General features: G+C 37.0%; 1 protein-coding gene across 1 annotated transcript in view; it reads right to left on the bottom strand.

Annotated features, from left to right (window-relative positions):
• The window catches only part of LOC112057854 (parapinopsin-like), a 49,687-nt gene extending 34,850 nt beyond the window's left edge, over positions 1-14,837 (bottom strand). The window contains exons 1-2 of the mRNA XM_024098418.2: positions 14,648-14,837; positions 9,581-9,740 (exon numbers count right to left, since the gene is read on the bottom strand). Of these exons, the coding sequence (XP_023954186.2) occupies positions 9,581-9,740; positions 14,648-14,830 (343 nt within the window). The 5' untranslated portion in view covers positions 14,831-14,837. The remainder of the gene's footprint in view (positions 1-9,580; positions 9,741-14,647) is intronic.
• Positions 14,838-20,829: the final 5,992 nt, after the last annotated feature.

The following is a 20,829-nucleotide window of genomic DNA, read 5'->3' as shown; positions in this document are numbered from 1 at the left end:
CATCAGCTGATATGATGATGATGATGATAATGAAGATGGATGTCTACAGCTGGGCTTAGACCTCTAGTAAGGACTATCAAACACCATGGTCTTGAATCGTCTGCATCCAAGTACTCAATGTAATCCCTCTCTATGTAATCGGTCCACCTAGTTAGGGGTTGACTAACGGTTGACTAAACTTTCTGGTTGTAACAATGGGGTGGTGCTAGTCATCTTCCCCATATTGAATGTACTGATTTAAATCAGACATTCGGGTATATAAGGTCAATGTTAACTAATTTATACGTAGAAGCAAAGATTGTTTGGATGTTTGCAAAATAAATAAGATTATAAAATTTCAAAATCTACTAAAAATCTTTTAACCGACTTTTATCATAATTAGATGAAAATTATACAGTTTTAGCTTCCTTACATTAAACGTATCACTTTCCAATACATGAACTATAAACATAAAGATACATATTTATAATTTTGTTTGAACGCCCATACAAATTTAACGATCATTATGATCTACGACGTCATTAATTCGTGCTATTTTGTATGGGGCGTTTTTCTGGGATCCCTGGCAATGCCTCAAATCTGTCCCTTTAAATCCATGTAGCTCCGAAAGTAACAATCGCAGATATTCTGTTACTTTTAGAAAATTGCTTTACTATTAGCATACTCCTCATTTATATACAAATTAAAAAAAAAACTGTCACTATCGTAATTAGCATAATTCTCGCACTCTGAGATCAAAAAGTCAATCGACTCTTTAGACTATGTGCCGCGCTCATTCCCACTTCAAATTTGTCAGTCGTTGAGCTATGTCGTGAACATATCTTCTTCGGATCTCCTCATTTCGATCACTCAGAGATACTCCGAGCACAGATCCATCGCCCGCTGCGTCTCTTATGAGGCATATTTTTGCTCTGTAACTTTTTATGAGGCCGAGAGTTAGCAACCAATAAATGTTAGTCGCATAAAAACCTTCATTAAGTTAAGCGCTGGAAACAACTGTTACCTAGTCTTTGTGTACTCGAACTAAGTTTGGAAACTAGACAAATAGTTACAGTATAATGAAAAAAGTTTCTCAAAGTGTCCCGCAGAATTTACATTCCTTTACAGCTGTCCTTCCTACGCCTTTGATGGCGAAGTCAGCTATTCCCGACAGATTGTACCCTTGTTTAATAAATAATTAAAAAAAATACTTCATACAGTCTGCAATGGGCCAGTGTGGTGGTACTATTGGCCTAACCCCTCGCATTCTGAGCAGCAGACTCGGCGTGCGCGCTCGCCTACAGCGTGCACATGAGTGCGGCACGCTCTTGGTGGCAGCGCACGGTGAAAGGTGCGCAGAATAGGTTGCGCACAAAAAACGTAACGCTGTCATTCGTGCATCGAATTTTACTGCCCATATTTTTTTCATACCGGGGGCAATATATGGAAAATCGATTCATAAGGAGTAAACTCCAATAAAAGTTAAGGATTTCTTATAAAATTTTAATTTAAATATGACGTATTTTTTAAAATTTTCCAAACGTCAAAAACGCGTCCATTTTGTGACGTCACTATTACACTTGATGTACTAAACGTCAAACTTTTTGTTAACTAATATTTTTGTCAAACGCTCCATTTGTAAGTGATTTGATATAGTGACGTCATGAAACAGTAGAAATATAGTCCATCATGGCCGACAGGCGTTTTGGGTCGTAATTGGTATATCAATGGGGACGTAACTAATTACGTCTAATAATTTAATGTAATAATGTAATTAAAAAAAAATCTCTATATTTCTACTTTTATGTTAAAACTATTTTTGTACAAAAAGTATTAGAGTCAAGAAGATTTTGACTGTTCAGGATAATAAAGAGACGTTTCAACGTAACTCTGATGGTTTATTTATTCCTTCACATGTCATATTATTCTCAAAATTTGTATTTTACAAAAAGGGGACCGTATTTGTTGACTTTACCCTATTGTCAATAACATATTTAAAAACTAAAATTATCATGTAAAACTAGCTTAATAGTTTTACGTTTTGGTGCCTCTATTTAGTAAAGTTTCATATCAGTCCTGCTTATATTATTATTGCCTTGGGGTGTAATGGTAGATCATCGATTAGATATAGTTATAAATTGGATCGAGTTTGGTCATCAGGTAGTTGGTTATACTATTGTGATTCGTATTGTTAAATCAAGGGTGCTATAAAATTTATGGCTTTCATTTGATGATTTATGAAGTGCATTTAGCGACGAGGCGATGCGGGTCGGGTCCAGGGTGGCTCTAATGAGCTGCGACCTTAAGGATTCAGGTGCTATACGAGTACTTTGTTATGTGCTAAATACTGTAGATCATGTATGGAATATAAATGGAATATTACATTCTATATAATAGATGCTCCAGATTACCGCTTTGTAATATTATACGAGGTTTCGGTTAATTTACGTATTCCGGCAAACGGTAACAGCTCTGCCCCATTAATACGCCATGGCGACGTCGCCGGCTACGTATGCAAGCAGTTAATATTGAAATGTATGTATGTACCTAACTCACTTGGCGACGGTTTGGCAACGACGTGGCTTCTGGCAGCTTGGCGACCTTACCACTATGTACACGGTAAACTGCACCTCGCTCACTCAGTCGCCAGTCAGCCGCCATTTTGGACGCTCGCTTGAAATATAGTACCTAGTTGATGTTGTAAATAATGAGGTTCGACACTGAAAAATTTATAATAGAAATTCAAAACTGTCTTTGTATATGGGATAGTTCATCTAATGAGTATTCTGATCGTAACTTAAAAATTAAAGGTTGGGACGAAATAGTAAACACATAAACGAACTGACTGTCGAGACGCCATGGCCACTCAATTTGGCGACTTTCGGATGCCAGTAGCCAGGCCTGCGGCGCTGGCGACGTCGCCATGGCGTCTTAATGAGGCAGAGCTCTAACGCTTCGACAATTTTCCTTTTATCATGACACAGATTTATTAAAGGTACCTACCTACTTTATATAAGGCGTAATAATATGGTGTTCGATTTTCCGAGCATAATTATTGAGCTTCCAACATAAATGAGTACCTACAGGAATTACGCGATCGACTTTGACGGTGAAATACTTTCGTAAATTGTGCTCTTTCTTTATATTCTTCCACTTAAAAACTTCCATGAAAGACGGATGTTTTCAGTTTTGTTCCTTTTTTCTTTCGTTTTGTTAAACGCTCTTTTGACTGTTCGTTTTTCGTCTACATCCAAAAGCAAAATATAACAATCATAGATTTAAGAGTCGGTATAAGATTTTTTTTTCATTTTTTTTAGAGAACTGTCAAAAGAAAAATTGGCATGTACCTAGTGTTTCAGACGCCCCGCGGTTTCACCCACTCCCTGTATCTATGACACTTGCAAATAACGTGGTTTTCTATTGGTAAAAGAATTTATAAATTCGGTTCAGAAGATCCACAGATTACCCCCTACAACCTCACAATCCTCTTTATAATTTTTGACGGCCTCCGTGGCGCAGTGGTATGCGCGGTGGATTTACAAAACGGAGGTCCTGGGTTCGATCCCCAGCTGGGCATATTGAGATTTTCTTAATTGGTCCAGGTCTGGCTGGTGGGAGGCTTCGGCCGTGCCTAGTTACTACCCTACCGGCAAAGACGTACCGCCAAGCGATTTAGCGTTCCGGTACGAAGTCGTGTTTTCTACACGACTTCGTACCGGAACGCTAAATCGCTATAAACCGAAAGGAGTGTGGATTTTCATCCTCCTCCTAACAAGTTAGCCCGCTTCTATCTTAGACTGCATCATCACTTACCATCAGGTGCCGTCAAGGGCCAACTTGTCAAGAATAAAAAAAAAAATATTAGTGTAGATATAAAGTGCATCGGAGAACACGTTTCGGTTATATTACGCCTTATAAATGTAGCTAAATATAGTCCAAGTATAAAAGCTGATATTTTAAATATTTTCTTTTATGATATGACTAGCGGACCAGGTCAAGCTTATGTGCACTTCTTTCCTATCCCTACCCTAACCTACTTTACCCCTACCCCACCTTGAAAACAGCGAAAAGTCCCATATAAAATTTTACCCCCTCTTCTAAGGGGTTGGGGGCGGAAATAAAAATAAATGATGCACGGTTTTTTAGTCAGAAATATTGGTATGCAGACCAATTTTCCAAATTGCAGAATGCTCCTTAAAAACTCCCACCCCCCCCTATTTTAAAGAAGTGTTAGAAACAGACAAAAAGTAGCCTATGTCGCTCTTCATCCTTTCAACTATCTACATTTAAAAAATCACGTCACTTCGTCACGTCGTCACAAACAAACAGACAGACACACACACTGTCACATTTATAATATTAAGTATATGGATAAATAGGGACATTCCCTAGTCACTTAAAAATCCAATCCAAAAAGGCAATACTTTGAAAAATATCATTTAAGTACAAACTTTAGGCGTCTCTAGCGAAGGGCTGCTAAGAAGCTAAGGCTATGGTAATTGAATACATTCGGTATCAACCCATATGCGGCTCACTGCAGAGCTCGAGTCTCCTCTCAGAGTGAGAGGAGACTCGAGGTTAGGGCAATAGTCTACCACGCTGGCCCAATCCGGATTGGCAGACTTCACACACGCAGAGAATTAAGAAAATTCTCTGGTATACAGGTTTCCTCACGATGTTTTCCTTCACCGTTTGAGGCACGTGATATTTTAATTTCATTAAATGTACGAAACTGAATAGTTGGATGTGCATGCCCCGGACCGGATTCGAACCCACACCCTCCGGATCACGACTCTCATATTGTAAATTCCGTAGAAAATACCAAAAAATTACGTTTTATATTTGACTATTCAGAATCTGGGCCCTGCCCGCCTCTCCCACCTTTTAAAGCCACCACATTCCGAGCTCCATAATTTGCTATCTTACTTACTTAAGGAAGGAGCATAAACTGACAACTTTCCGCCATCAAAAAATAAGAAGTATCTCAGGCTCTTAAGCAGTATATTATAAAAAGGAAAATAAAAACGAGCTCAGTTTTTTGTTACGTAATGAAAATTAAACAAATATTTTCGATTTTCTTAAGGAAAGTTTCCTAAGCTTCATAATTTACTTGAAGAGTTTATTATTTTTTCGAGATTTGACTACAAAGGTAAGAGTAAAATCTTTAAAAAATAATATTATAAGAATTTTGTAGTAGCGTTGAAAGCTGGTTTATTTAGTAAAAATGTCTGTTGCCGGTGAATTTATATTAGTTTTGTATCAAAAGAAAGGTTGCAGAAGGATACAAGGACGAAAGAAGGCTAGGAAGGCCCAAAGGACACTTAAATTAACAATACCTTTATAATAGTCAAGGAGCCCGTGGTCTTAACGTTTGAAATGTTTTATAAGGCTAAAATACACTTTACTAAAAATAAGATGTATATTCTGACGACAACATTTGTGACACTCATGAAATTATACAATGGCTGGGTGTATTTACATATGATATAAGTATTTATATGTAGTATATAAAATGTATATCATAGAATCAGCTATCTTAGTACCCATAGGCTACGCTGTTCGCATACTTTGGGGCTAGATAGTGATATGTGATATTTAGGTATATTTATTTTAGCTCAGTTTGATACTCCCAATTAGATTTTTTTAATAGGTGATATTTTCACATATTGTCCATGTGATTTGTTTCTACTTTTAGTAGCTAAATTCTAGTATGACACAAATATATTATATTTATACCTACTTTAGAATAAACAATCGCAGCACTTTATTAAAACTTGTAACATTTATTACTAACATGAAATACGATACACATAAAAGTTATACAACGATCTGAAAATATTTTAGATGCCGTTGAATGTTAAATACTAGCAGACACCCGGCTACGCCCATAAGATAATCCACAAGATAGATTAAGTAAAGTATTGTCCATATAATATAGATATTTATTTATTTATTTATATATTTATTTATTACACCGCGGACTTTTTTGTAGACCTATAAAAAGGAATATCTCAATATGCATTGTTTTGGTATATATATCGAATATATTAGACAGGGTTTTCGAAACTCCTAGGTGGCTTAACTTTTTCTGTCATTTCCAACTATTTTCGTCATACTTTAGCTGATTTACACAAATACTTGACAAATTATATATGTCTATCTAAATTAAACCGTCCACTCTACTATCTTTTGGTGAAAGCCGCATGAAAAATTTTACAATAGTCGAGTTTATGGCAAACAGACAGTCAGCCACACTTTATTTTATAATAAGTATATTCGAGAGTATTATTTTGAAATAAATATAGTACATGCATTAGTTTTCACAACTATCAAACTCGATGTTCAATTATAAAGTTTAGTATTTCCACCACCTCTTTGACTATATGGTATCGTTTGTACCTAACGGAACTAGAACATTTACAAATGTAATCGCCTCTTTTTACGTCTAAAAATGTTTCTCCTTTTTACTGATGGAATACAATCCGTAAGGCTGTGTACACATTTGTGAATGATAAGTGACAATAGACGCTTACTTTTTCAACTTCATACTTTATCACGAGTAAGAACTTGAAAATACCCTTGAAACTTCTTTAAAGCCACCACAATCCAACTCTATAACTAGGCAGGTACCTATCAGCGGCGAAGAGATCAAGCAAGCCGATTCCCACCGGGTTACCTTTAAAAATCCATGCATATTCATTCTTGTACTGTATCTAGGTATATACGAAAAACCGGAGTTTATATCATGCTGTATGAATTTCCTTTTCTTTAGGACGGCTTTTCTTCATCTAAATTCCATCCTTCGCCACTGGTACCTATGATACCTTTCTGACAAGCTTTCAGCCTTCAGAGATTGAGATATGTTCGGCTACCGCAGATTCTCAGAATTTATTAGATCTTTGGAGCTACAGCCCAGTCCTGAAATAGTTCAAAGAATCAACATGTTTCTTTGAACTATTTTTAGAGGCTTATAAGCCTATAATAAAAAAATTCTTTGAAAAAAAAACCCTCGTCAAATTTCACAATAACAGTTTGTGAATTGTTATTTTTAATCAGATTATTAAATTAAAATACAAAAAAACTCCTTTATTTTACCTTACAATTTTGAATATTGGATAGAAGCAGGCGTTACTTTGCGGAAGTTCATCATGATTATATAATGATTTATTTATTTTGCTATCATCCGCGAAAATTCGGCGAACCCATGCGACAACGTCACCCAGGTCCGACAAAATACTCTCTACGTACGTTTCGCCCCGAAACCGGAGCATCCTCAGGAGATGTTGACTCTACAACGTGCAATTGCAAAGTGTCGTTTTCGACCTTTTTACATCTTCTTCTTTTTACTTACAATTTTGGTTTTAATGAATATAATAATAATTTTAATAAAAAAAGTGTGTCTCAGCTCCGACGCACGAATGGAGTTTACTCTTTCAGATCGACTGTCTAAATAGGTGTATTGCCCCGCAGCATACACTATGTACGTCTCTACTATGTCTCTACAATACTCACGCCTAAAAAGTGAAAGGTGCACAGAATAGGTTGCGCACAAAAAATGTAACGCTGTCATTCGTTTATCGAATTTTACTGGCCATATTTTTTTCATACCGAGGGCTATATATGAAAAATCGATTCTTAAGGAGTAAACTCCAAAAAAGAAATAATTAGATTATGTAAGTCACCAGTATGGCGTAGCCAAATCTTTCCATTAGATTATTAATTAGTTGCAATTAATGAGTTTACGTTTTATATTTAACTAGCTGACGCCGCGCGGTTTCACCCGCGTGGTTTCCGTTCCCGTAAGAATACGGAGATAATATAGCCTATAGCCTCCCTCGATAAATGGGCTATCCAACACTGAAAAAAAATTTAAAATCGGACCTGTAGTTCCTGAGATTACCGCGTTCAATCAAACAAACAAGCAAACCAACAAAAAAACAAACAAACCAACAAACACTTCAGCTTTATAATATTAGTATATATTATGGAATGGAATTTTTTGAAATGAAGTTAGTTGCCCATATGAGTTATTGGCAGAAATCGTCACGGTTACGCATCACTGCCTCGTGTTTATGAGTCATCCTTATCATATATTCGGCTCACTGCTGAGCTCGAGTCTCCTTTCACAATGAGAGGGGTTAAGCCAATAGTCCACCACGCTGGCCCAATTCAGATTGGTAAACTTCACACACGCAGAGAATTCAGAAAATTTTCTGGTATGCAGGTTTTCTCACTATGTTTTTCCTTCACCGTTTGATACAAAAAAGTTGGAGGTGCATGCCCCGGACCGGATTCGAACCCATATCCTCCGGATTCGGAGGCAGAGGTCATATCCACTGGGCTACCACTGCTCTCTGTTTATGGGTAATTTTAGTCAATTAGAAAACATTATTTGTATCACTCAATGAAGTTACAATGTAAAATTAGGTATCATAGATGGTTCTCTTTATTAGAAAGACACCGAGCTACCAAATAACCCGTTTATTATCACAGTCAAGAGCTATTTTGTCATCAAATACGAGTTAATATTTTGTGGGATATAATAGAAGGTAAAATGAGTCCGCATACAATAGTCGCTATTGTGTTTCCGGTATTATTTGCTCGGTACGCGGTACGAGGTACATTCTATCTCGCATTTGTTATCTCGGACACTCGACCTGCTCCAATGGGGAAGATTTATGTTAGTTGGAGTTTAAGGTACTTTTGAATTCAAAATGGAATATCTTTATCAACCCATATTCGGCTCACTGCTGAGCTTGACTCTCCTTTCAGAATGAGAAGGGTTAGGCCAATAGCCCATCACGCTGGCCTAATACGGATTGGTAGACTTCACACACGCAGAGAATTAAGAGATTTCTCTGGGATTCTGGGTTCCTCATGATGTTTTCCTTCACCGTTTGAGACACAAAATGGAATATGAATAATAATAATTTTTATCTATGCTCATATCATTTAATATTACGAGCATATCACTTAATTATTACGAGCAATTGCAAATAAAAATATTTGTCTTCATCAACCGACTTTTCTTTTTTAATGTTTGTTACCTCATACCTTCGTCATTTATTACCTAATTTTGAAAATTCTTTTTTTGTTTTGTTTACTTCCAGATTGGTCCCATTTAATTTTCATGAAAAGCGGTTCAGTAATATTAAATTAAAAAAATTAATAAAGTAATGATTTCATTATTAAAGTAGTATTATCAAGATTTTTTTTAGATAAAGTAAAAGTAGGGTGGTTAGAGTAGGCCTAGGCCGGTGATGGTTATTTCCCTTTGTTCGCCTCTGTTTAGACGCGCTAGTGACATGTCTTCATCATCATCATCATCTCAGACGATAGACGTTCACTGCAGGACACGCCTTTTGTAAGGATTTCCAAACATCACGATACTGAGCGACCTGCATCCAGCGAATCCCTGCGACTCGCTTGATGTCGTCAGTCCACCTGCGCTTACTTGTGCGGGGTCGCCATTCCAGCACTTTCGGACCCCAACGTCCATCGGCTCTTCGAAGTATGTGGCTATATTTTATTCCCGTATGCCAAAGGGAACGGGAAGTATGTGAAGGAAACCTCGGGGGGCCCTCTAGCATATATCGCTTACCAAGTAGGGCCATGAAGAATCCGTAGAGCACGCACATGGTGTGGCCAAACACCCAGCGGTGGAACAGCGCAGAGATGAGCGTGAGCGGGTTGCCCAACACCGACACGGAGAAGTCCGAGCACACCAGGTTGAAGAGGATTATGTTCAGCGGGGTCCATAGCTGCGAACAAAACAGGCCTTTCATTCAATGTCAAGTTAGTTAAGAAACGTGACAGCCCAGTGGATATGATCTCTGCCTTCGATTCGGGGGGCGTAAGTTCGAATCCGGTGCGGGTCATAAAACACTTTTAAACCCTTTTGAGGTAGTATTTTAAAAATATTTTTATCGCATTATCTTTAGAATTTTTCTGGCATACACATAAAAATGTAAATAGAATTATTATTGGTTTCATATTGATTATATCCTCCTCCTTGTCGCACAATTTATTATTAACGGATCTCTACCAACTATAAACCAACTCTCTACAAAATTTCAAGTCTATAGCAATAAAAATAAACGAATTTGATACAAACTTGTGAGAGCCTATAAACCTCCTTAATCCGTTATAGATACAGTCAATTTGGGTTACAGATGAGGACAGCCAAATTACCAGCAATATTCCTGTCAAATCTAAGCCAATTACTGGTTTATTTCAAAGGGTCATAGACATAGGTCGATAAAGGGTCAATTCAGACTAAATGGATGAATCGTCACGTGTGCTCTAGCACTTTTCTCTCCAAAATAAAATGGTTCTAATGACTTCTGTTTAAAGTTCACTTTACTTTAATGAAAATTATGATTTAAATCTTAATCTATACTAATACTAAAAAGCTGAAGAGTTTTTTTGTTTGGTTGAACGCGCTAATCTCGCGTTAAAAACTCTCATGCGAATGAGGGCTTAACTACTACTACTATAGTACTACATACTTTACTATATTTTAACGTTTTTTTAACCGTTAAAAAACTCTCGTGCGAATGAGGGATTATGCTCGGGCATGTTTGAACATCAAGTCTATTTGCTACGAATTCATACTTAAAATCAATACCCGTAAGGTTATTAATTCAGTGGCAACGCGTGCGTAAAGATTTTTCCGTTTGGTCCGAATTGACTCAAAGGCTTCAATGGCGGGAAAATGGGAACGTCACGTGACCAGCAGGAAGGTAAGGGGTGGTCGTGACAGGTACCGTGGTACCGGCCGCGTGCTATATTGTGAGCTTAATTAGATAGGTTTGTTTAACAAAATATCTATAAATGGTCGACTAAGTTTTGTTTCCCCTTAATGGTTTCGCTTAATTTTGGAACAGCAATTTGTAGAGTCCGTGGCAATAAAGGCACACGGCGCACGTGCCTTTTTCGTTTGTAAAAATATACTTAAATATACTTAAATAAATATACTTAAACAATACACATCACTATCTAGCCCCAAAGTAAGCATACAAAGTAGCTTGTGTTATGGGTGCTAAGATAGTTGATATTATAATATTAATATACAATTATATACTACATATAAATACTTATATAATGTATAAATACACACAGACACTGGAAAACACCCATGCTCATCACAGAAATATTTTCCAGCGGTGGGAATCGAACCCACGACCGTGGATGCAGAAAGCAGTCACTACCCATTGCGCCACGCGGCCGTCTAAAATATAATATTAAGTTTATAAAATATTAAGGTTTTAAGAGCAAATTTTTGTTAGACCCATCTGTAGAGATTGCACACACTCTCTGGGTCCGGGTCTTCCTCGGTAACCCTTACGAGTCACGGAGTAACAGTGATCGGGTCGTTGGCCCCTCTCTGTGGAGTTCACCGCCGCCTGCAACGACAGGTGGGGCGCTGGGTGGGGCCTATTTAGGTCCGTGGTGTCTAATCCGGGTTCGTCAGATCCGGTGATACCACGCCGTGTTGCGATCGAGCGCGTGGATGTCGCGGGCGATCTGCGGAACAGCTACGGGGGGGAGTAAATCCTGATGATTCTTCGCCCACTGCTCAGCGAGGTCGAGCTCGTCGGAGAAACTCCGACTAGCGCCCATCAGCCAGCAGTGAGGAAGTGGTCATGTCCGGGCTGGTGCTGGGATCGCGCTCCGTCAGCGCGAGCGAACATTGAGATACTCAGGCGGCGAACGTGGTCATCTAGGCTTTCCATGTGTAGGTCCTCTCTGGGTGATCGGTTGATCACTCGGATTATCACATCCAGTTGGTTGAACACTGTATCTACTTAGTACCTCGTGGTACGTACTGCTGTAGCACCAAAGTGCAACTAACTCCCCCTCTTGTCCGAGGTTTGTATTTATAGACTCATCTATTGACAGTCTAGGCTGTTGACATATACTACACCATCTAAACGGTTGTTTGTGGACACGTTGCATTATAACTTACCGTCAGGTGAGATTGTAGTCAAGGGCTAACTTGTAAGGAATAAAAATAAAAACGAACGTAAAAAAACCACTGAAGTAGGATATATAATAAAATTACAAGGGAAACTATAACAGCTAAGTAGCAATTGCTATTTAAAGAGACGACCAGCTTAAAAAACGTAATTAGAAATCGAAAATTGCATACCCATTCCGTTGTTAATTTAAAAGATAAAGTTGTCAGTACGATAACTCAGTGTCTGTTAAAACTAGAAAGCTGAAATTTGGCATAGGTATATATGTATATAAAATAAGCCTACAAAGTAATAAAAAAATAAAATAAAAAAAGAAGTAGGGTTCCTTCCCTAAATGCAAAGTGAGGATGAATTTTTTATCGTCTATCCCATGGTGTAGATGTCCCATCGCATCGCATCGCATCGCATGTGCCATTACATAAGGGATTTAAGTGCTACCTGAATAAACGGAACCCTACACTACGCGTGGCCTGACACGCACTTTTCCGGTTTTATTTCTTTTTGATGTACGGAACCATAACAAACACAACAAACAAACGCTGAGCACTGCTCAGCCATCCAGATACTTTATATAAAAGCTTGCAATAAAGTAAGAAATCTATTATCTATTGTACCTATATCTCACAATATCTCTGTATCTCTCTGTCGTATATTGCTTCATACAGAGATGGCTGCAAGCGGATGTATTGCACAAAGCGAAAGCAGCGATGCGAGCTTTGTCGAGCGCTAATTACGCTTTGAGGTTATGTACCTTTGAAATAGTTCGTGGCTAGGTTTTTTTTTTTCAAAATGCAAATTATTTTGAGCGACACATGGAATAGCTCAGAGTGCCTAGTGGGTGTTTTCAATGTTTTCATACTGTGACGATCGCGTAAACGTAAACGCGAATTTCTGAGGAATTGAAACAATTGTGCCACTAGATGGCGCTGTTTCAATTCCTTAGAAATTGGTGTTTACGTTTACGCGATCGTCACAGTATGAAGACATTGAAAACTCCCACTAGGCACTCTGATATCTACTCTCTATGACAATTTTCATTTTCTTTTGTTTTGATAGATCAAACAGTAGAGTTAAGTAGAAATCTATTACCTATAATGTGAATTTAATGAACTTTTTTTCGTTCATACGTGCTATGCCTATGCTTCAACCCATATTCGGCTTACCCCTGAGCTCAAGTCTCCTCTCAGAATGAGAGGGGTTAAGCCAAAAAGTCCATCAACACTGCCACTGCGCCACGGAGGCCGTTTGTGGTATTGTAAGAATAATCTCTAGATCTACTGAACCATTTTTGAAAATTCTTTTACCAATAGAAATCCACGCCATTTTACACGCCACAAGTGTTAAAAGATATATTTTATCCCCGTATTTCCACGGGAACGGTAACTACGCGGGTGAAACCGCGGGGCGTCCGCTATTTCTATAATACATTACGATGCCGTATTAAAAACTCTAAGAGCAGGTGCACACGATACGGAGCTACATTGTTCCGACACGGGTGAATGCGTTGCGACATCAGAGCGGCACCGCTCAGTTTTATATGAAAATTACTAACAGACTTTTGACTAGAGTTACTAACAGACTGTCCAACGCTGCTGCTGCGACATAACAACGTTGCGGCGCCGCACCGTACTTGCAACCATCGAGACGAGGAGCAGAGGGGTGAATGCGTTGCGACGTCAGAGCGGCACCGCTCAGTTTTTTATGCCAATTACTAACAGACTTGCCAATGCACAACTTTAAGCAATGTGTTAAAAAACATTCACTTAGTCGAGGTTACTACACTATTGATGAGTTCCTTAACGATAAAGGTGCTTGGAGGCCATTGGATCAGCTTCCACCTCCACACAGGAAATAAAACTATAATAAATTGTAATTTAATTGTTATCAATTGTAAATTATAATACTGTATGACTTTTTCAAAAGAGCAACTGTTGGGTTTCTTGCCGGTATCTTCTCAGCAGAACCTGCCTTCCGAACCGGTGGTAGAATCTTTACAAATAGTCAACTGACGTGTCATAAGTGTTTGTAAACTGAGCCTACTTGAAATAAATTTTGCCTGATACGGTGAAATCTTTGCGATGCGGCGCCGCAACGCATCGTGTGTTCCCGCCCTTATGCTCAATAACAGAAATCGAAGTTGTTTTAATACGAGTATTTTTAATAAGTGCCTATTTCCATCTGCGTATCGAATCGTTCGAGTGGGCAATTATTATGATACTCAACATCGGCACAATACAAGCTTTCAACAATAATGGCTGTGTCGAAGTCTTGGCCTACTTGATGTCTCGATCTTCAAGGACGTATTTATACCTGAGTAGCCTATATTTTCTTACCCATCGTTATTTGTTATCAGCCTATTTTAACGGCCTGTAATACGGCCCCTCCTAGCCATGTGGCACGTCGATTCTCTTTCTACGATCGCTAACGCTTCGAAAACTAGAAAAAAGTATGGGAATGACAGATCTTGATCACGTGATCTGTCGATAGCAAATGTCAGCCAGCCCAGTGATTCTCAGGATGAGAGGGGTTAGACCAATAGTCCACCACACTGGCCCAATGCGGATTGGCAGACTTCACACACGTTCAGGTTTCCTCACGATGTTTTCCTTCACCGTTTGAGACACGTGATATTTAATTTCTTAAAATGCACACAACACGGTTTAAAAGATAAAAAAATTATTTGCACCAACCTGTCGATCCTTGAACATGAGCAAAATGACCATGAGGTTTAGGAAGAAGCCGAAGAATCCAATGATGAACAGCACAAACGCTGACACCACGTATCCCCACCGCGGCATCAGCAGGGGAAACTCCTCCCCATACTGGTTCACCACGGTGTTGTTGAAGGTATCGGTGTACGAAGACATCATCATTTCGCTTCACTTTAAGTATCCTAAACAACCATCTCACTTCACTTTACTTATCCTAAACAACCATCTAGCTGCACTTTATGCATCCTACACAGCTTTCTCACTTCATTTCACTTTATGTAAGTATATACAAACTTCTCACTTCACTGCAATCGCTAAGTACATTGTTCACGCGTGCACTGTTACATAAAAACGTTGTACCATGATGTAATCATAAAGCCCCGTATTCATTTGTGTACATTTTTATGCAAAAATGGGAAAATGTGTCTACCACTATACGTAAAATAATAAGTAATTCGATTGCAATACATATAAAAAAAAAATGGAAATATATGATAAAAATAAATAAAATTGAATATGGTAAATAAAATACGTATTAAATACTGGTAAATAATTTCAAAAATGCGAATATAAGTTTGTTTGTTAAAATAACTGATTTGAATGGGGATGATGACTAGGTTTGAATATATTGATTTTTATGATACATTCGGGTAAATAGGGTCAATGTTAACTAATTTATACATAAAAAGCAAAGATTGTCTGGATATTTGCAAAATAAATGAGATTATAAAATTTCAAAAACTACTAAATTTTTTTTATCGTAATTAGATGAAAATTTATACAGTTTTACCTTCCTTACATTAAATGTGACATTTTTTAATATATGAACTATAAAGATAAACGCACAAATAACAAAGATATTAGTAATTTTGTTTGAACGCGCATACAAATCTAACGATCATTACATTGCTTATGACGTCATTTTTTCGAGCCATTTTGTATGGGGCGTTTTTCAGGGATCCGCGGCAGCGCCGCAAATCTGACCCTTTAAATCCCTGTAGCTCCGAAAGTAACGATCGCAGATACCCTGTTCCTTTTACAAAATTGCTTTACTATTAGTATACTCTTAATTTATATACAATTTAAAAACTGTCATCATCCCTATTGTTTTTCAACTGTGGAAAGCTACATTTTCACCGAAACTACGCGGGTGAAACCGCGAGGAGTTCATGAGCAAAATAATTAATTTTTAATGCTACTACGAGTACATATTTATCTTTTCCCCTGGACCCAATTCAGAAGTAAATGTTGCACGACTTGTTTGATTTAGACGGAAAGATACCCTCGCTAAATGTTTCACAACAAACAGTGTTCCATATTTATTACGACATTTATCAACAAACGTGATGTATTTGATTTAGTTATAAAGGTACTATGTTTCCATATCACAACTTTGAGGGGTAGGCGGAAATTCCAAATATTATACATCAAATTTTCTTTTGACGTACAAGTACGTAGCATAAGCTTTCGACTTGGCTAATGGAATATTAGTGCTTATAGTTTTTTGAAAAAGTAATTTCTATCACTTACTTTGACGTATGTCAGTTGACATATACATGTATGTATGATGTAATAAATATCATCTGGTGCCTACAATCCTTCGTGGATATCATACAGTCGGTAAATGACATTTTTTTGTTTATTTGATGTTTATTTTAATAGGTTGTTAGTAAACTAAATTAGTGAATAGGCAGCTGATCCGCCAGATCTGATTGAAAGGCTATAAAATATTGAATAGCTTTTACTTCAATTTCTTATAGACGGATGATGTATTCCAGTCAGTAAAACGACAAGTGCAATTGTCACTGAAATGTTATTTTACTAGTAAAATGACATTTCAGTGACAGTAAAAAGACATTTCAGTGACAGTAATTGTGATTTTACTGACTGGACCTTGCAGGAAGCCATAAAACCAAAAAAAAAATAATAATAATCGTACTATAAATAGTAGCAGTTTGGGTAGTTGGAGGTACTACGCGTGCAAAAATCTCTTTTAGTAGAAAGGTCTGGACCTGTAGTAGACTGTTAAAACATCGATTAACTAATTGATGTGTTCAAAAGTTTGACTCTATGTAACAATTATATACATACAAATGAATACGTGGCTTTAGCAAATCTTCACTTTGAAATACTTCACTACAACTCCGGAACATTTACATCCACTAAAGATGATTACGGCGGTGCTGAAGACAATCTGAAAAAAAAAGAAAATTTTCATTTACCGACACCCAAAAGATAAGAATCATTTATGAAAATTTGATTTCCATCTGTATTCCGAGAAAGTCCCATATTGAAATGAAAATGTTAATTTAATTTTCTTGGTTTCAACCAATTTCCTTGTTTGCATTGTGAAATTGTAAATCCGTTGTAATGAAAGATGATTTTTTAAAACAAGTTAAAATTTAAATTTTGAGAACCATCGAATGACTTACGTGTTTGAAATTATTTTCATCATTACGAAAAGATTAGGCATCTTTTCGTAATGATGAAAATAACACTCTGTTTATATCTGACTAGCGGACGCCCTCGTCTTCGTCCGCCCTTAGACCTCCTTAATCAGGTCCTCTCGCAAAATCCGTTCTTATCGGATCTCTACTATCTATAAACTACCTCCCTGCCAAATTTTATCTTTGTACGTTAAGTGGTTTTTGACATTTCGTGATGAATGACCTTTCGCATTTATTAAGATAGTTTCTCATTTAGCATCAGGTGAGCCATAATCGATCCTTCAAATAAAGGTACATATTAAAAAATAATATATCGTTAAAAACAATTCAAGATAAGTGATAGCCCAGTGGATATGACCTCTGCCTCCGATTCCGGAGGGTGTGGGTTCGAATCCGGTCCGGGGCATGCACCTCCGACTTTTCAGTTGTGTGCATTTTAAGAAATTAAATATCACGTGTCTCAAACGGTGAAGGAAAACATCGTGAGGAAACCTGCATACCAGAGAATTATCTTAATTATCTGCGTGTGTTAAGTCTGCCAATCCGCATTGGGCCAGCGTGGTGGACTAATGGCCTAACCCCTCTTATTGTGAGAGGAGACTCGAACTCAGCAGTGAGCCGAATATGGGTTGATGACGAAAAAAATTCAATATGTACGAGAATCAGTGCAAATATAAACATTATACATGCTCGTATACGTTGCATTATAACATTTTTACTTTAAAAACACACTCTTACTTTCTGTATAGCAGAAAATATATTTTATATTATGTAAAGCATAGCACCGTTTAATATTATGTAAAGCATATACAATTATAGTCGCTCTGAAGTCATTTTAAAAGTGTATTTAAAAACGTGAATTCTTCAAACATACGAGTATTCAACATGAAAAGTTTCATGAAATATTTATTTCGGTCGAAACGTTTTAAAATCTATACATATAAAATAAAGTCATGTTAGTTACAGTTATTTATAACTCAAGAACGGCTGGACCGATTTGGTTGAAAATTAGAGGATAGGGAGCTTAGAACCAGGAGACGAACATAGGATACTTAGGGTAGGGGTAAGGTTTTATGCGGACGAAGTCGCGAGCGTCCGCTAGTGACAAATCTATACTAATATTATTAAGCTGAAGATTGTGTTTGTTTTTTTGCTTCAACGCGCTAATCTGCAGAACTACTGGTCCGATTTGAAAAATTCTTTAAGTGTTAAATAGCCCATTTATCGAGGAAGACTATAGGCTATATATTTTCCCCATATTCCTAAGGGAACGGGAACCACGCGGCGTCAGCTAGTAAATAATAGTACTACGAATACCAGGTAAAAAGGTGGCCATATCGTTAAAGCAATCTCTTCCAGGCAACCAAAATAATTATGTAAAATTATAATGTGTATTTATAGCCTGGGAAGATGAATTGGGCAACTGTAATGTCTTCTCGGGTACAGTTAAACTGTAAATAAATAAATAAAACCCTTCTCATTGATATAAGTACGTACCTACGGCCAGAAAAGCGCAGTTTTGACAAATAACACGTGTTTTGTTACAAATGTACAAAAAATATATATAACGAATTTCTTTTGATATTTTTCATGAAAATGTAACAAAGCCACGTGCGGCCAAAACTCAAATCCGACAATGTTGTTCCAAAAATCCTTTCGTAGAAAATACCAAAAAAACTTGTTTATTGTTTGTGTTTCCACTTACTAACGATTGTTTTTTATTTTTTTTTATAAAAGTTAAATCGCAAAAGCGTGTAAAGCTAACACGCGCGTGCAGAAACACGTGTAAAATTTCCATACGCAAATACCTTTTTTATTTATTGGTTAGTGAGGCTTGACTGCGGTTGATTTATTTATTTTACTAACTGATGCCGCGCGGTTTCACCCGCGTTATTCCTGTTCCCGTAGAAATACGTGGATAATATATAGCCTATAGCCTTCCTCGATAAATGGGCTACCTAACACTGAAAGAATTTTTCAAATCGGACCAGTAGTTCCAGAGATTAGCGCGTTCAATCAAACAAACAATTAAACAAACAAACTCTTCAGCTTTATAATATTATTATAGATTTAATAGTAGATTGTTATACAAGGGGCTAAAAAGACCCATTATATACGAGGTATTTTTAGGGCCTGAGACGTAAGTCGAGGGCCGCCTAAATAGAAACCGAGTATATAATGGGTTTAGCCCCGCGTGTTACACTCTGCTTTTCACTACGATTGCGAGAAAATAAAAAAAAAAAAACATACATACAGCCGAACGTAGAACCTCCTCCTTTTTGGAAGTCGGTTAAAAATAGTTTAGTTCAATATTCAATGATTTATTTAATTGAAAATTAAATGTACAAAGTCTACAATTTTGGATATTATGGGAGATGCTTTTACCGGTAACATAATTTCCGACTACTGTGTCGGAAATATAAGTATATGAGGTAAACGTGGGAGATAATAGTTTTTAAAAACTCCTTTCGTAAGTGAATCCATTTGTTGTTGTTTTCTTCACTTATTAAATTTTTCGTAGGTAAGTATTTAAGTAAATACGTCTGGACTTTGATGGTAACTGATTGAAAATTTCATCCATCTCCAAATTAGGATCACCATTCTCAGTAGATGAAGACACCAATAACAATTAATGTTGAAATATATGAAAGTTACGGTCACAAATTTACAATTATTTTCTGAAATAAATCAAGTATATATTATTTGTTTTTTAAATTCTCGCTTTTTAATTTTATTTTTTTCACATGAGAAAAAGGCAAAGGTATTACACCGTAAAGGATGTCCCATGTCTTCAATAAAAATTAAATGAACGCATTCCACAGACAAGAACGCTGCATTTATTTCCAATTTAAAGTTTTTTATTTATTTTTCAAAACAATTAGAGCCTTACCTATAATGATTCAATCTATACTTATAATAAATCTGTAGAGAGGTCAATTCTGTACATGAAATATATTTCCAAAATAACTATCAGGGGGTGATTAGTGATCGATACTGATGCCAAAAATGCAATCAGGAAAAATTTTGTCTGTCTGTCTGTCTGTCTGTCTGTCTGTCTGTCTGTCTGTATGTTCTTTATAGAAACAAAAACTACTGGACGGATTTTAACGAAACTTGGTACAATTATTTTACATACTCCTGGGCAGGTTATAGTATACTTTTCATTACGCTACGAGCAATAGCAGCAGAGCAGTGGAGAGAAATGTTGAGAAAACGGGAGAAGTTACTCAATTTTTTAAGCTTACGTCGCGTGTACAGCCTTAATGGTTAAAGCTACATAGAAATCATGTATGACGGAAATGTTCTTCTTAAAATTATCTATAAAAACACGACAGCATATATATGTCTATCTTTTATGGTTGACTCACAATAACACGTGTAACTCCCAATAGCTTAGCAGTTCGGAGCACTTAGCACTCATCACTTATCTATACTTATAATAAATCTGTAGAGAGGTCAATTCTGTACATGAAATATATTTCCAAATTAACTATCAGGGGGTGATTAGTGATCGATACTGATGCCAAAAATGCAATCAGTAAAATTTTTGTCTGTCTGTCTGTCTGTCTGTCTGTCTATCTGTCTGTTTGTCTGTCTGTCTGTCTGTATGTTCTTTATAGAAACAAAAACTACTGGACAGATTTTAACGAAACTTAGTACAATTATTCTACATACTCCTGGGCAGGTTATAGTATACTTTTCATTACGCTACGA

Source organism: Bicyclus anynana, chromosome 16, assembly GCF_947172395.1.
Source record: "Bicyclus anynana chromosome 16, ilBicAnyn1.1, whole genome shotgun sequence".
NCBI lineage: Eukaryota > Metazoa > Arthropoda > Insecta > Lepidoptera > Nymphalidae > Bicyclus > Bicyclus anynana.
This window is presented reverse-complemented; position numbering and strand designations above follow the sequence as displayed.